This window comes from Mus caroli, unplaced genomic scaffold (genome assembly GCF_978045245.1).
Source record: "Mus caroli unplaced genomic scaffold, Mus_caroli_1 scaffold_8, whole genome shotgun sequence".
In the NCBI taxonomy this organism is placed as follows: Eukaryota; Metazoa; Chordata; class Mammalia; order Rodentia; family Muridae; genus Mus; species Mus caroli.
Genome location: NW_028227263.1, coordinates 101102521 through 101119130, shown reverse-complemented (window position 1 = coordinate 101119130; position 16610 = coordinate 101102521). Strand labels below are relative to the sequence as shown.

The 16610-nt window shown below is 50.8% G+C and overlaps 1 protein-coding gene across 2 annotated transcripts in view; it reads right to left on the bottom strand.

Annotated features, from left to right (window-relative positions):
- Abcc8 (ATP binding cassette subfamily C member 8) overlaps nucleotides 1-16610 on the bottom strand; it is a 74963-nt gene that overhangs the window by 24561 nt on the left and 33792 nt on the right. For both annotated transcript variants that reach the window (XM_021166984.2, XM_021166986.3), the window contains exons 11-16: nucleotides 11960-12000; nucleotides 10508-10653; nucleotides 9417-9522; nucleotides 9161-9277; nucleotides 8725-8800; nucleotides 8042-8147 (exon numbers count right to left, since the gene is read on the bottom strand). In XM_021166984.2, the coding sequence (XP_021022643.1) occupies nucleotides 8042-8147; nucleotides 8725-8800; nucleotides 9161-9277; nucleotides 9417-9522; nucleotides 10508-10653; nucleotides 11960-12000 (592 nt within the window). The remainder of the gene's footprint in view (nucleotides 1-8041; nucleotides 8148-8724; nucleotides 8801-9160; nucleotides 9278-9416; nucleotides 9523-10507; nucleotides 10654-11959; nucleotides 12001-16610) is intronic.

Sequence of the window (16610 nt, the reverse complement as noted above, 5' to 3'; positions counted from 1 at the left end):
CAACTGAATCTCTCTAGGGTACCCCGGTTCTCCTGGCCCGCACTTTGTGTACCAAGCTACACAAAGCCTGCCCTGCAGGGGCCATAGTCTGATGGGTGAAAGCAGACAGACAGAAGAAAGAGAACTACAAGAGTCCAGAAAAAAGTAGGAGGAACCAAAGTGTTAAGAGAATTTTGAGGAAGATGATACACAAATGGATGAAATGAAAAAGACAGGAAGCACAAGAAGGTGAGATAGTACATGTATTTTATCTTCTTCATACTTGTGTGGCTTTCCTAGCTTGTGGTGCATTTGAATTTTATTTTTAATGATGTGTATTTGTGTGTCTGTGTGGGTATGTGCATGTGTGCAGTTACCTAGGAAGTCTAGAGGAGGCTAATGAGGAATCCCTATTTCCTTACCACTGTGGTGTGTGTGTGTGTGTGTGTGTGTGAGAGAGAGAGAGAGAGAGAGAGAGAGAGAGAGAGAGAGAGAGAGAGAGAGAGAGAGAGCAAGCTAGCTTTAGCAGCACAGCACATAGCTCGGCGAGGAGTAAAGAGTGTGTGGGTGAGCAGTGAGGGGCTTGGCAGGGGGGGTTGCCCTTCTGCCCTGTGCTTGTCTGACACAGTGCAGGCAGAGGGAGAACCGAGTGCCTCAGTGCGCACCGTGCTCTGACTATAAAGTGTTCCCACAGGCTCCTGTACCGAACACTGGGTCTCCATTTGGCAGTACTATTTAGGGAGGTTGTAGAGGCTGGGAAGTGGGACCTAGCTGGAAGTGGGACCTAGCTGGAAGTGGGACCTAGCTGGAAGTGGGACCTAGCTGGAAGTGGGACCTAGCTGGAAGTGGGACCTAGCTGGAAGTGGGACCTAGCTGGAAGTGGGACCTAGCTGGAAGTGGGGCCTAGCTGGAAGTGGGGCCTAGCTGGAAGTGGGACCTAGCTGGAAGTGGGGCCTAGCTGGAAGTGGGGCCTAGCTGGAGGAAGTGGGTCACTACGGTGAGACCTTGTGGTCATCTTTTCCCTGTCTTTTTTACACCCTCTGTCCCTCTGCTTCCCATGAACCACGAAGCTGTCTATCATCCTTCCCTCCCGGCTGCCACGACATACGCCCCACCCAATCAACTGGGCCGAAGGCTATGGATTTTGTTTGCCTGTTTTAAGGGCAGAGTCTCACTCATTATGTGGCTCGGGCTGACCTGGAACTCACTGTATAGACCAGGCTGGCCTCAAGCTCACAGAGATCCAAAGGGTTATAACGGTGAGCCCAAACAATTTGTTTTCCTCCCTTAAATGAGTTCCTCAGGTGTTCTGATCACAACAGTGCAGAGTAACTCACGGCCTCCAGCATTCACTCAAGATCCCGGCGAAGATTTAAAACGGGAGATGAAGAACCTCAGGTAGACACCTTAATCCAAGCACTCAGGAGAGAAAGGCGTGGCGTTCTCTGTAATGTGCAGGTCAGTTTGATCTATATAAGATTTAGGAGTATCAAGGCTATGTGGATAGACCCTGTTTGATCAGAAAGAAAGAAAGGAAGAAAGAAAGAAGGGAAGAAAGAAAGAACAGCAACAAAGAACCAAGGGGTGCCTTCTTAATGGGACAAATCGAGCAGAATGTATGGGCTGCATATTCTTTATACTGTGTATTAAATGTTAAATAAATATACATTATGTTGCAAAAAAAGAGAAGAACAGAAAAAGAACCTCAGGTAGGACAAGGTAGGACAGGGTCCCTACAGTCCACTGTTCTTCCCTCCTGCAGGCCTGTGAGTGCCCCGAAGCACTTTTTCCCACTCATAGCCCCTGTGCAGTGGCTGCCAAGGCCAGATCTCTGAGATGCAAAGAAAGTGCAGGGTTTTTTTCATTGCTTAAAAGGAAGAAAGTAAGTTCCAGGAAGGTGATGTCACCTGCCTCAGGTCGTGGAGCAAGGAAGTGGCACAGTCAGAACTAAGCAGGCCACCTGGTTCCCACTCCTGGCTGGTCCTACCCAAGTCTCTTGTCCACTTGTCACCTCCAGGAGACGCAGGAGGCACCCGAGCCCCCAGTCTCTCCTCAGCACACTTGGGCACATCTAAGGGTGGGAATCAGGCAACTTGGAGCCAAACACCACAAATCACCAGGCAGGCTCTGAGCAAGTCCCACAGCAAGTGGGGGTATTATTGGGCATAGACAGACACACTGACAGGTTACATGTGGGTGCATTAAGAGGTGGTAGAGAGGGCTGGAGAGATGGCTCAGTGGTTAAGAGCACTGACTGCTCTTCCGAAGGTCCTGAGTTCAAATCCCAGCAACCACATGGTGGCTCACAACCATCCATAATAAGATCTGATGCCCTCTTCTGGTGTGTCTGAAAACAGCTACAGTGTACTTACATATAATAAATAAATATTAAAAAAAAAAGAGGTGGTAGAGAGAAGGTAGCAGGGAGTCCTGGGAAAACCAGATTTGTACGTTGTCACCTTCTCCCCACCCTGTGCTTTCTTGAGACCTACTTCCTGATGGCTTTTGCGGACATTAGAAGGACTGACAGCCTTATTTTTCACTTCCCGGGAAACGAATTGTACTTGAGCCTGTCTGCTAATATTGACTTTTATTAACATGTTTTCTTCTTAGAGATTACACAGGGAGTTTGGAAACTCCCAGGCTGACAGTTAACTGAGTCAGGAAGCCAGGGAGAGGCTGGTGACTCATGAAAGGGAGCATGTGGGAGTCACGTGGCTCTGAGATTCAGAATCAGCGTCTGCCCAGGACAACTTTCCATCCGGGGTCTCCTTCTACATAGCCCTATCTGCCTGGAGCATCCTGGGGGCAAGGGCCAGATCTCCCTCCCCTTAGCTAAGTAGAACAGCTTTTAGAGAATAGCCTGGAGCCTTAAAGGGCCCAGAGCCACACAGTCCGATCAAAGCACAATGTGGGGTTGCAGTCTCAGGGCTGGCTCCTCTCCAGAGTGGGTGCAGAAGCCTGGGTTAGGGAGCAACTTGGGCAAAGGCTTATGGGAGAGACACACATTAATACAGTCCCTCGCTGTCCCTGGTTCATTCATTTGTAAATGAATTCATTTGCTAAAGTGACTATGGATTCGGAGAGAAAAATAAAACGTGGTTCTTGTCTCCGGGGAACTGACTGTGGTCTCTCCTGGGAGAGAGGCTAGAAGTACAGTATGGGAATTTTGTTCTTGGCAAGGAGGGCCATGGCAGAATAATAACCTTTATCATAATATTCCTAGGGCTCCTGCTACATGCTAGGTTAATCTTCTCGTCGCCCCCGCGGGTTAAAAGGGGAAACTGGTACAGGATGCTTATGGAATTTTCCAAAACACACAGATCAAATCTCATCTCAGGCGGCTTGCCCCAGAGCATCTGCTCCTGCCTGCTCAGCCGTACTTAGCTCATTTGGTCCTTGCAGGAATAAATGAGCAGTTGTACCAACAAGCTCCACCTCCCCAGAGCATTCTCGATGCTGCACCTCCCTAATCTCCCAGCTTCCGGCCCTGCGCACCCCTGGGACTCTTTCTGGCCTCCTGGCCACCAGGGTTTGGCTTTGGTAAGGAAGTGTCCTAATATGGCCCTGGCCTCTGGCTGTATGCTTGCCGTAGGCGCTACTAGGAGGGGTCTCCAGGTTAAAGGCTATTTTGTTCTTGGCTCACTTTGCAAGGGCACCATCTTTCAGAAGACCCGAGGGCCAATGTCTTGAGTTCGGGGTTCCTCCCAGGAGCGAGAAGCATTTAACATTCTTAGCTCCCATTCTTAGCTCATTGCCTCGAGATAGGTGTCCAGATGGAGACAGGGCTACCTAGGGTTTTTCAGGACAAATGGAACCAACTGAGCCACATCAGTTTAGACTCTCTCAGAGCCAAGTGACCTCTCCCCTGGTCCCGTCCCCTACTCCATCGTCCTTTATCAGAAGCAGGCAGTTCTACAGCCTTTCAGCTTCACAGTCTTTCTCATGCCTGCTACGTCTAATCATGGCAAGCTCCCTTCATCCATCCCTCGACACTGAATCCCACACACTCAGTAGTACTTCAGGCACCCGGAGCCATGCTCTTTGATATCAGCAAGCCTTTGCCTGTACAGTGACGTCATCTGGGTACTTTCCTCTTCCTCCCCTGCCTTTTCCATTAGAGGAGCTCACATCCACCTGCAGGGAGCTTCTCAGAGTCCTCCCACCCCCAGCCCCGGACCACAGAGCTCCTCCTTCTCCGGTGCTCTGGTACTACTGATCTTCCTGCCCTCCCTTTTTGCTTTTGAGATGGGCTTGGCTGCCCGGAGACCTGATCTGTAAACCAGGCTGGCCTCGAGATCACAGCGCTCTGCCTGTCTCTGCCTCTGAGTGCTGGCACTAAAGGCATATGCCACCACTATGCCCAGTAAGGAGCCCAGTCTTAACTATCATTGCATTCTGTGACTGGGCACAGGGTCTGGTGTCACAGATGGGGTCAATCAATAGATCTTGGTGAAATTAATGTATTGGTATGGAGAAGCCAAGACTCCAATTGAGCCAGGCATGTGCACTCACAGTCTAGGGATGGCTACAGGTTAACCTGGTATGCCTAGGGGGAGCTAGCCCATGGAGGAGAGCAAGGTGGATTCTGAGGAACAAGAATCTTGGTGCCTCAGCCTTCCTCCTGGTTTCAAACGGGCCCATTGAGAAAGGTGGGTTTTGATGAGCGCAAAACCTGAGGATTCATGTAGTGGCTCTGTGAAGGGTGTGTGTGTGTGTGTGTGTGTGTGTGTGTGTGTGTGTGTTTGTGTGTGTGTACCTGTGACACAGCAAAGAGGCTGCTAACTTTTGGGTCATCGTGTAAGAAGTCACTTCTTTCCGAAGCTCTCAGGTCCCTTTAGCACACAGTGGAGGCTCCCAGGTGCCCACTTGGCTGCAAATTCTACTTAGGCCAGGATAAGAACCGTGTAACCTGCTTCACTTCGGTTTCTCATCTGTTGAGTGGGGAGAACAGGGTGAGGGGACAGACGGAGACACCGAAGCGTCCTGGACAGCGCCTGGCATGTGAAAGGCACCCAGCTTTAGCCACCATGGAGAGGCCCTTTGCAGGCCCTTGGCTGGGGCAGGTTTTCTAAAGGGAGAGAGGCAGCAGCTAGACCCCAGCACTGAAGCATCCTGGAGGAGAGGCCACCGGCTGAATCCCTGGTGGTCAGAGGAGCTAGTGTGATGGTGTGGGGGTGGGATGGCGAGAAGGTGAAGAGAGGGAGGGGCAGCTCCGGGCTTGAACTCTGTAATCTCTTCTAGAAAAGGTTTACCCTGGTGAGAAACTGAACCCAGACTGCCTTCAACATGGAGTATAGAGACTAATTTTCTAGGAATAGGACCCAGGGAGGTGGCCAACTCTAGTGTCCTGCTCGAGCACTGACAGAAAGTGTGACAGAAAGTGGCTGGCTTTGGTGAGGTCACCCTTGCTAAGGGACCCGATAAGCACTGGCTGCTTTCTTCAGCTCCCAGTTCACCGAGGCTTCCGAATTGTCCCAGACACATGGCTAAATGACAGGCTTCACCAGAGCCCCAGGGAGCTGTTATCAAAGCTAGCAGTGGCCTGAGCTCAAACCAGTTCTAGGGCCTCCCCAGAGAACTGCTGGGGAACCTCGCTGCAGGACAGCGAGGGGAGGCAGGCAGGGCCATTCTGCTCCCACACTACAGGACCCATCAGGGAACCCAAAGGGCTCACCTGCTAGCCCATGGCCACAGCAGGGAGGGAGACCTGTTACTGCTGGAAAACACCATTCAGGGGCAGTTTGGAAAAAAAGATACTGTGAGGGTAAAGCCTGTGATCAATTCTCTCTGCTCAGGTTTATCAAAACCTGTCATCTTCATTTCCTTAAAAAAGAGAAAACTAATTTCCTGAGAGAGAGAGAGAGAGAGAGAGAGAGAGAGAGAGAGAGAGAGAGAGAGAGAGAGAGAGAGAAAACCTGTAGGGCAAGCTGCCCCCCTGTCGAATTGGCTACACCCCTCCCCCACCATCCTGACTAAGAGCTGTGACTTCCAGCTGGGGGGCTAGAGCACCTCCTTCCCTCTTCGATGGCAGGGCAGAGCCAGGCTTTGTGGGCGTGGCTGCGGCTGATGTGTGCAGGTTCTGCACTCCTCTCCACCCTCTTCATTCCTCAGGGTTCCCTCTCCTGCCTTTTAAAGATTCCATTTGATATTCATCTCTCAGCAGCTAACTTCACCGCCCTTTAGAAGTAGGTGGGCATAAATAATAGATCCATGACAGACTCAGCCTAAGGTTCTGGCTCTTTAATTAAGAGAGTGATCTTTGGAAAGCAGTGCTTGCCTGGGCTACTTCTGGGCCCTACACACACACACACACACACACACACACACTATACACACACACACACACACACACACTATACACACACACACACACTATACACACACTATACACACACACACACACACTATACACACACTATACACACACACACACACTATACACACACACACATTATACACACACTACACACACACACACACACACACCACACACACCACACACACACACACACTATACACACACACACTATACACACACACACACACACACTATACACACACACACACTATACACACACACACACTATACACACACTGCACACACACACACACCACACACACACCACACACACACATACATACTATACACACACACACACACTATACACACACACACACACTATACACACACACACACTATATACACACTACACACACACACACACACCACACACACACCACACACACACACACACACTATACACACACACACACTATACACACACACACACACACACACCACACACACACACACACACTATACACACACACACACTACACACACACACACAACACACACACACTATACACACACTACACACACACTATACACACACACACACACTACACACACACACTATACACACACACACACTATACACACATACACTATACACACACACACTACACACACACACTATACACACACACACTACACACACACTACACACACACACACTACACACACACACTATACACACACACACTATACACACACACACAACACACACACACTATACACACACACACACACTACACACACACACTACACACACACACACACACTATACACACACATACACTATACACACACACACACTACACACACACACACACTACACACACACTACACACACACACTATACACACACACACACACTACACACACACTATACACACACACTATACACACACACTACACACACACACTATACCTACACACACACACACACACACTACACACACACACTATACACACACACACTATACACACACACACACCACACACTATACACACACACACACACACACACACTACACACACACACTATACACACACACACTCACACACACACACACTATACACACACACACTCACACACACACACTATACACACACACACTCACACACACACACTATACACACACACACACACTATACACACACATACACACACACACTACACACACACACACTATACACACACACACTCACACACACACACACTATACACACACACACTCACACACACACACACTATACACACACACACACACACTATACACACACACACACACACACACACACACACACACACACACACACACACTGAATGGTTCCAGTCTGCTTTGCTGAAGAAAAACCTGAAACCAATGTTGGCTAGGAGGAAATATAGCCCAGGAAATATGAGATTTAAGAGTGAGAAGAACTAAGTTCGAATCTCTGCTCTGCCTCTTGCTAGTTGTGTGAATTAGGGCAAATACAGCTCGCATCTATAGGAAGAGAATTGGTAGTAATGCTCTGCTGGTATTCATTCATGCATGGAATTGTGCAAAGGACCCGACGCATCACACAGCAAGGGTTGAATGGACACGAATGATTATACGATAAAATCAATAGCATTTACCGAGTGTCTGCTCAAGGCACTTAGACGGTCAGTAAATGAGTGGTACACTCTCCACAGAGAGGCGTGGTTGGAGGGAGAGAAGCAGATGTTACCTGTTCCAGAAGACGGCCCCGGAGACCCTCTGCATCTCCCCCAGGGTGGCCAGAAGGAGCGAGGACTTGCCGCAGCCCACCTGCCCCACAATCATGGTCAGCTGGCCTACAGCAATGGAGGGCAGTAGATGGAATGGAAGCTGGATGGAGTCTGAACAACTCTCACCCAGAAGACTAGATGAACATGTACACTTAGCTCTGACCCTCCTCCCCACCCTCCTCCCCCCCCCCCCCCCGGAAACCCTGGGAAGCTCCATACTCCAGAGTTTTTCCTTCTGGAATTGACAGTGTTCTCTGGCTTCCCAGGTCCGTCCTCCACTCCCGACATCCTCTGCTTCCCCCCAGTGCTCCTCCTGGTACTCCTTGTAGTCCTCCCACAGTTCCAGCATAGCTCCCACCTATGACCCTCTGCCACCGGCCTGACCACACAGGGCTGTGTTCAGACTCTCCATTTCCATGATCCTCCCAGAACACTCAAGTCTGACACCTGTTAAGGTGTCACTGGCAACAGATGGTTTGACATCAAGGTGTCCTCATCTCGGCTGTAGCCGGTTTCCGTTTAGAATTCAGACCTCCGAATACCCAGCTAGGTAACAGAGAGCAGGTGCTCAGCAAACATTGATTTGGGTTTTCCTCTCTTTTGGGACGTGAGGGCACATCTGGAAGGGTGGGGTGAACCATACCTCGGGGGATACGGATGGTAATGTTGGACAGGGTGGGGATTCCATCAGGGGTCCAGGTGAAGAAGCCTCCGATGATCTTCATTGTCCATCACCAACATGGTGCAGAAGAGGAGAGAGAGGCAAGGGCTTTCAGTATGGTGTGTCCCTGTCTCCCCTCCCCATGAAGATCAGTGAATATCACTTCTAACTCTAGGAGTGCTCCCAGGGGTAGACAGTAGGGATTAAGCCCTGTCGGAGGCGCACTAGTGAGGGTGAGGAGAGAGTTCTCCTGCTGAGTGGGGTGGAAGTGCTATGCTTGGCTTCAGGAGTCCTCCAGGCAAGGGGGCCTTTGGATAGAGGACTCAGACCTCAGGTTCTTGGTCTTGAAGGGGTTAAGCTTCTCTTGGAAGATGGCACTGAGGCTGGGGGTGTGGAAACTGGCTTAAGGACTCCTCACCTGGACACAGAAGTTGTCAGCATCTCCATCCATGCTGGGGGTCAGCCTCTGCAGTGGGCCCAAGAGGTCCCGAACCTCTTCCCGGGCCGGGCGCTTACGGTTCACGACCTTGAGGGGCTGTGGATGGTTAGGAGGTGAGGGCCTCTGGGCTGGGAGGACCCCTTCTGGAGGGAAATGTGAGGTTCCAGCGCGGGTGGGCACAAACTTCACGACTTAGGTGAAACTTGGGAGTAACAGGGGTAGGTTGGACACTTACCACCGCCTGGTACTTGCCCGCTTGGCCTTGGGGTGCAGGCTCTCGGGGGGCGCACTGTTCCTCACGGATCTCTGCACTGGACAGGAACTCACTCAGCTTTTGCACACTGCAGAGGAGGCAAAGAGATACCCTTCACCCCTGGGGGGCAGAGGATGGGGGAGGAGGAGGTGTGAGCTCAGAAAACACTTCTTAGTGGGTACCTGGTCCTAAATGTTCCCTACAAAAGCCATGTGACAGGGGTCTGCTCCTTGGGCAGCTCCATAGGACTGGGCAACAGATGTAACCAGGAGTTTTAAAAAAATATGTATTTATTTATTTTGTGTAGTAGGGTTGGAGAGGCTCTCCTGCTACAGACAAGTTGAAGGAGTGATCTTCTCCTATCATGTGGGTCTTGGGGATCGAACTCAGGTCGCCAGGCTTGGCAGCAAGCATCTTTTCCCACTACGCCATCTTATCCCCCCTTCCCCCTCTGCCCTGGTTTTTTTTTTTTTTGTATTTTTTTGTTTTGAGACAGGGTCTCATGTAGCCCAGGTTAGCCTCAAATTTACTAGTGTAGCCAAGGATAGCTTTGAATTCCTTACCCTCCTGCTTCTACTTCTCAGGTTTTAGAGTTACAGGTGAGCCTTCCAAGGCAAAGCTTATATATACACATATTTATTTTACAGTGATAGGAACTGACCCAGGCCTTGACTTTACTAGGCAAGCATACTATCTTGAGTCAACACTCTACAGTCCCCAGGACAGTTTCCTACAAAAAGTTTGACCTGTCATTTGGAGTAGTCTGGATCGCAGGTACCTTTGTTTGGTTTGGGTTGGCTTACGGTTAACGATGGTTTCTTGTATGATAAGGGTGGTTGATGCTGAGTTTTACTAGTTAAACTAGTCAAGGTTGGCTGTGTTAAGATCACTTGGGTTAAGACCAGTTATTCACAATGGCTACTGCCTGGGGAAGCCAGACAGTGTGCTAATTGCTGTCTAAGCATCATAGAGCCTTTTCCCATAACAGCTGCTCAAAAGAGGCCCAGAGCACAGGGAGGTGTGTCCTGTGATGGACAGCCCTTGGAATGTCCTTACTAGGGTCTTTCTCTCACCTCACTAGGGCCTTGACGGTGGACCGAACCACACTAGACAGCAGGAACAGCGGTGTGACCAGGATGTGGAAGAGAGAGAGAGAGGCAAAGGCCACCGAGGGTGAGAAGTCTGACTCTCTGAAGAAGCTGACGTGGCCCACGAAGGTCTGTGGATAAAGCACAGGGGGTACAGGGGGCACAGGGTGACTCAGGGTGTGGGTCCCCTTCCCCTCCCACACCCAAAGCTCAAGGCTCTGGAAAGGAAGCCTGAGAGCTGATCAGGACTGTGGGAAAGAGATGGCCATCTTCCTCAGCCACCCCATGGAAAGGGTGGGAAGGCTCCCTTCTGGTCCCACCCCTCTGTGCCAGCAAGAAGCAGGGAGGAGTCCTGGGGTTGAGTCTGCCCCTGTTCCACTTAGAATTCTGGGTGCTCGTTTCCCTAGTCCTCAGTCTGGTGAAAATGTAAAAATAGTTGCTACAGCCTCGCCTCCCGGGGTCTGTCCCTGGCTACCTGACTGGTTCTGTAGTACAGTTCCCAGAGCCCAGGCCAGGAATGAGCTCAATAAATCACACTGAAAAGTAAATTCCCAGGCATGCCTGGCGGCCTTGCACTCCGCACTGCTCAGGGATGCCGGCCTTAGGGGAAATAACAATAGCTTAAAAAAAGAGCCTCAGTCATAGAGCAGACGCAGAGGGGAGACTGGGGACAGGGGGACTCCAGGGATCGGATCCCCAGGCCTTGCTGTAGGACATGTGACCTGCCTCCACATGTCCTACATGGAGGCTGTCCATGGTACAGGAACTGTTCCTAAATCTAAAAAAGCAGGTTATACAACTATGTTTACGACACAGTCCTATTTCTGTAGACATGACATATCATCTGCTTTTAAAAGGATGAGAAAGAAACACCCTGAAGATGCTGAGTGGGGTGTGGGGCTTTTACCTCTGTTTTGACTCTTCTTCCTGATGTCCCATCAATTTCCACAACAGATGGGTGTCATTCTTATGTGTTAACAGCTACTTTAAAATTCCATAGAAAATATTCTGACCCCTTCTCTCCTTCTCCTCCTATCTTTTTTTTTTTTTTTTGACAGGGTCTTATGTAGCTCAGGCTGGCCTTGAACTCACTATGTAGCCAAAAGTGACTCTGAACTGACACTCCTGCTCAGTGCTGGGAGTACAGAATGTGTCACCACGCCCAGCTCATGGAGCCCAGGGCTTTGTGCACACCATCCATGCAGTCTACAGATGGAGCCACATCCCCAACCCCAATAGCTATTTTAAAGAGAAGGCTCTATTCCTTCCTCTAAGTACTGCTCCTTATCCTCCAGGATCTGAGACAGCACCCCATCTGTGTGGAGCGGGGGAGGGGCACACCTACATTCACCCTCACATCCTGCAAGAGGGTGGGACCACAATGTCTCCCCACCTGTCCCCTCCCCAGCCCCGTGCAGAGAGGAAAGGGCCACTTACAATGAGGACGGCAGCAATGGGGATAGCTGTGTTCATGAAGACTGTGAAGGAAGCACAAGGTGAGGTTAGAGGAGGAAGGAGAGGAGAGAAAGAAGGTGGCCATGATGGCCAGGGTAGCGCATCTGGGTGGAGGCCCAGCTTGCTGGGTGCAACAGCAGAGAGGGCAGCAGCTCTGTCCCATGCTATCCTGGGGCTTCTTGTTCCTCTTACTCCGGCCCTTGCTTCTGTCCCATGAAGAGACAGCGAAGGAAATCCCACAGGAGGACCGGCACACGGTGGCAGGGCTGAGCGGTGAGCAGCTTCTGTCTCAGGGGCTGCAAAGGCTGCTGTGTCCTGTACTCCCAGCCCCTGCGCGCCCCTGAGCCGTACAGAAGCTCTCTAGTCTGCTATGGCTCTTGGGAGGGATTTCAAACTCCTTCAGACCGAGGAACTGGACACTGAGGGCACAAATGGGGCTCTTCCTTAGGTCTAGGGCTTGGACTCCATGCTCAGGCTGGGTAGCTGCTATCTGGAGTAGAGGATCCTTCCTCATTCTCTCAGGGGCTGGTGGGATAGCTCAGTGGGTAGTGCTACCAATCTTGACGGCCCGAGTTCATTCCTGAAGCCAACAAGGTAGACAGAATGGATCCCCGCCGTTTGTCCTTTCACCCCCACATGTGTGCCATGGTGTGTGTGTGTGTGCACGCGCGCATGCACGCGTGCACATACACAAATTAACTAACTCAACTCAAAGTGTGGCCTCAGGCTCCTGCCCACCCTTCTCTCATTCCTTCAGGCAAGCCTGGGGAGGGGAGATGGGAAGCTGGTTCTTCAGTTACCCGTATTAAAGCCCAAAGACCAGGAGGCAGGGAGCCGTAGCCAAGCCCCAAAGCTTAGCTACTGGATACGGTCCTGTCTGCTAAACAGCCAAGTCTTTGAAACGTTGAAGTTTAGACGCTGCCTGGCTGTGCCTTTACTGTAAGAAGCCTGCGGCAGCTAGATCTCACAGAGATGCCGGGAGCTGCTTCAGAGAATCCCAACCTGGTGGAAGGGCACGTGTGATCCTTGCACTCAAGGGCTTCCCCTCAGAAGATGGAGATAAGTCTTGTTCTCCCAGCCACTGATGGGAAGACAGAAAACAAGTTCCTGGGCAGAGCTATCAAGCCGGCAGGAAAGGCATTTCTATCGTTTCTGGGGCCATTTCTAATGTTTGTTTGGTTTTTCAAGACAGGGTTTCTGTGCGTAGCTCTGGCTGTTCTCACAGTAGCTCTGTAGATCAGGCTGGCCTTGAACTCACTGAGGTTCACGTGCCTTTGCCTCCTGAGTTGAATTTCTAATCTAAAAAGAGAGATGGCAATGCCCTGCTATTATGGCTGAACCCCTCCGGGCAGTGGTAGTCTTCTGTGAGACTCGTAGGCATTTAATCAATACTAGTATTAACTACGGCCATGTTTCAACTTCCCTTCCTGACAATGTACCCATATGATAGCACCACACTGCTAAATTATGGATTATTTCCAGTTATGAAACATTACCAGTTACACCCATGGTACTGAGGGTCTGGGATAGGACATAGCATAGCTTCGACTGTCTGGGGAAAACACATAGCTGTCAGGTTTGCACCCTCACCTGTCAGCCCCATTAGCCACCCAAAGTAGCACCACTCTGGCTGTCAGAGCCAGTTATCCCAAGGCACACTCAGGACGCAGGCTTCTCTTCTGCCAGCTTATAGTCCATCAAGATAAGACTAACGTGAAGGGCTTGGTGGCGGGAACATTCATGCCTCGCCCTTCCAGCCCTACCCCCATCCAAGATCCCTCCATTCTCTCAGCAGCAGGGGCTGCAATTTAGAGCAGGGATTGATACAACTCACAGAAAAAGCAATCTAGAGCTGCATATCCAGAGTGAGAATAGTTCCGACCTTCTGACCCTGTATCCCACATCCTGGGCGTTCATCCCGAATAAGCACTCAAGAGAATGGAAGGCTAACACATCAGGGAGACGGTGCAGCCTCAGGACCATCACCGTAAATCACAGCTCAGCTGTAGCAGCAAGCCACCCAGAATGAGGTAGGCTGGGAACTTCCAATGAGGGTGGGCACCTTAGAAAGTGATGGTAAGCACCTCTGGGGGACACTTGGCAGGCAGAAAGTGTGTGATAATTGATATCGCATTCTAATGTATGTTTCCCCTGGTCATGATTTTTAAAATATGTATATTTTTCTGTTTTATTGCCTTTATTTTTAGAGATGCCTGGACTCCTTTGAGGAATGAGACAAGCTATAAATAAATTAAAAATGAACATTTTGGAGCTGATACAGCAGTGTGGAGCCTGCGTGTGACAGAGTTCCTTTCTGTGCTGTGCTGTGCTGTGCTGTGCTGTGCTGTGCTGTGCTGTGCTGGGCTGTGCTGAGCTGAGCTGTGCTGTGCTGGGCTGGGCTGTGCTGTGCTGTGCTGTGCTGTGCTGGGCTGTGCTGTGCTGTGCTGTGCTGTGCTGTGCTGTGCTGTGCTGTGCTGTGCTGTGCTGTGCTGTGCTGTGCTGTGCTGTGCTGGGCTGTGCTGGGCTGTGCTGGGCTGTGCTGGTTGTTGCAGGAGAGGACTGAGAATGTGATTTTTCCAGTTTCCTCTCCCTCGCCTGGAAGGATGACCACTACAGGAGGTGCCGAGTCCCCTGTGGCGTGGGAGCTGGGGCAGGGGCATCACCAGTCGCTGTATTTCAAACCCTTCTCAGAAGATCACCCCATCACCCTGGGAGGGATGTGGCCACCTTGGGGGGTGTCAGTGGTGCAGACTAGGGGTCTGGGTCTGGGACTCTGTCCTCAGTATGGCAGACAACTAGGGGGAGGAGCATATGCAAGTGGACAGGCAACTGCTGTGGGGTGAAGACCCGAGATCCCGTTTTCCTGTGCCATACACAGCTCCGCAGGGTTCTCCAATGGAAGAAGAGGTGGGAAATACAACGAAGAACAGATTTCACTCTAACTCTGGTGCAGAGTGGGTGATTCCCTTTGATCAGTTAAGAAGCAAAAGAACGAAAGCCAAACACAGAGCACGACAGCATTCAAAGTTTTGGTGTGAGAAGCGTGAACTGTGGGCTGAGTGACATTACATGTCCTGGTTCGCTTTTATTGTCCACTTGACACAAACTTATTCCGGAAGCCAGAGTCTCCCTTGAAGAACTACTGACCTGAAGGGCTGTGGCCTTATCTGTGAGACTGCCTCCATGATGTTTGGTAGGAGAGGGCCCAGCCCACTGTGGGCGGCACCATCCATAGGCAGATGTGCCTAGCCAAGCATGAGCAGACAGCAAGCTGGGAAGCAGGGCTGCTTTTCTCCATGGTTCCTGCTTGCAGCTCGTGCTGGAGTTCCTGCCCTGCCTTTTGCTATGATGAAATGTGACCTGGAAGTGTAGGCACAATATATCTTTTTTTCCCCCTGACTTTGCCTTTGGTCATGGAATTTATTAAAGTAGCAGAAAGCAAATTAGAACACTATGTGTTTGACTGTGAGTTTGAGTGTATGTGTATATCTGTGGGTGCATATATTTATGTATGTGTGCGAATGTGTGTATGTGTGAATGTCTATGTGTTTGTGTCTGTGTGAATGAGTCTGTGTTTGAGCATGTGTAAGTAAATGTGTGTGTGTGTGCGTGCGTGTGCGTGAGCGTGTGTGTGCACATGTGTGTGTGTGTGTGTGTGTGTGTGTGTGTGTGTGTGGTTTTTGACTGAGACAGGGTCTTATGTATTTCAGGTTGACTTTGAGTTTATTGTGTAACTAAAGATAACTTCAAACTCCTGGACTTTCTATCTCTACATCCCGAGTAAAAGGATTGCAGGTGTACGTCACCACACCTAGCGTGTTAGGGTACGATCAATCTCGTGTGTCCAGGCCTTAAAAGCCACTCTAAAAGCGAGGCCTGTCTGCAATGATACAGGGCTAAGGATACTGGAAAGGCCCATTAGGAGCTACTCACTCCACTCAACAATTATTCTTCAGCACCTTCCCCTACTGCAGTCTTGGTGCCCAGGCAAACGTGTTAGCCTTCCCCCCTCGCTCTCGCTGCAAAGAAGACAAACCTACCCAAGCCAGAACAGAGCCTTGCCTGGGCTCCCCCGGCTTTGTCCAAGGAACGCAGTTTGGCCTTGCGGGCACCAGCCTGACACCGTAATACCAGCAGCTTTTCATTTCCTAAGTTACCATCAATATTTCAGGAGTCATGTGCCGGGGAGGCACAGCGGCCATTTGTGCACTGGTTAACTCCAGCTTTGCCTCTTGTGGAGGGAGGCCAGAGGGCAGACACTCAGCCTGGTGCTAGCGGCAAGCTGTGCTGGCAGGAAGGGAAATGTGTTTTGCAGTGCAGTGCGTGGGGCTATTTTCCATCCCATCTGACTGTCAGCAAAGGAAGCAGAGTGGAGAGGAAAGCAGGGGCCTGGTACCCAGTTGCTGGAGGCTACAGAAGCGCATCAGGAGGCTCCCAGCAGGACTGACTTCTGCTCCAGGGCTAAGGACTCTCCTTGCTCTTCAGCCAACCTCCCTGCCAAACTAGGTCAGGGTACACATAAGTGACCCTCAGTGGCTGCCCTGATCGGCACAAGGAAGAACGGGTAATGAAGGAGAAGAGCTGGGAAAAGGAGGGGCCCAGGAGCTGGCTGTGGGGTGCACACCTAGAATGC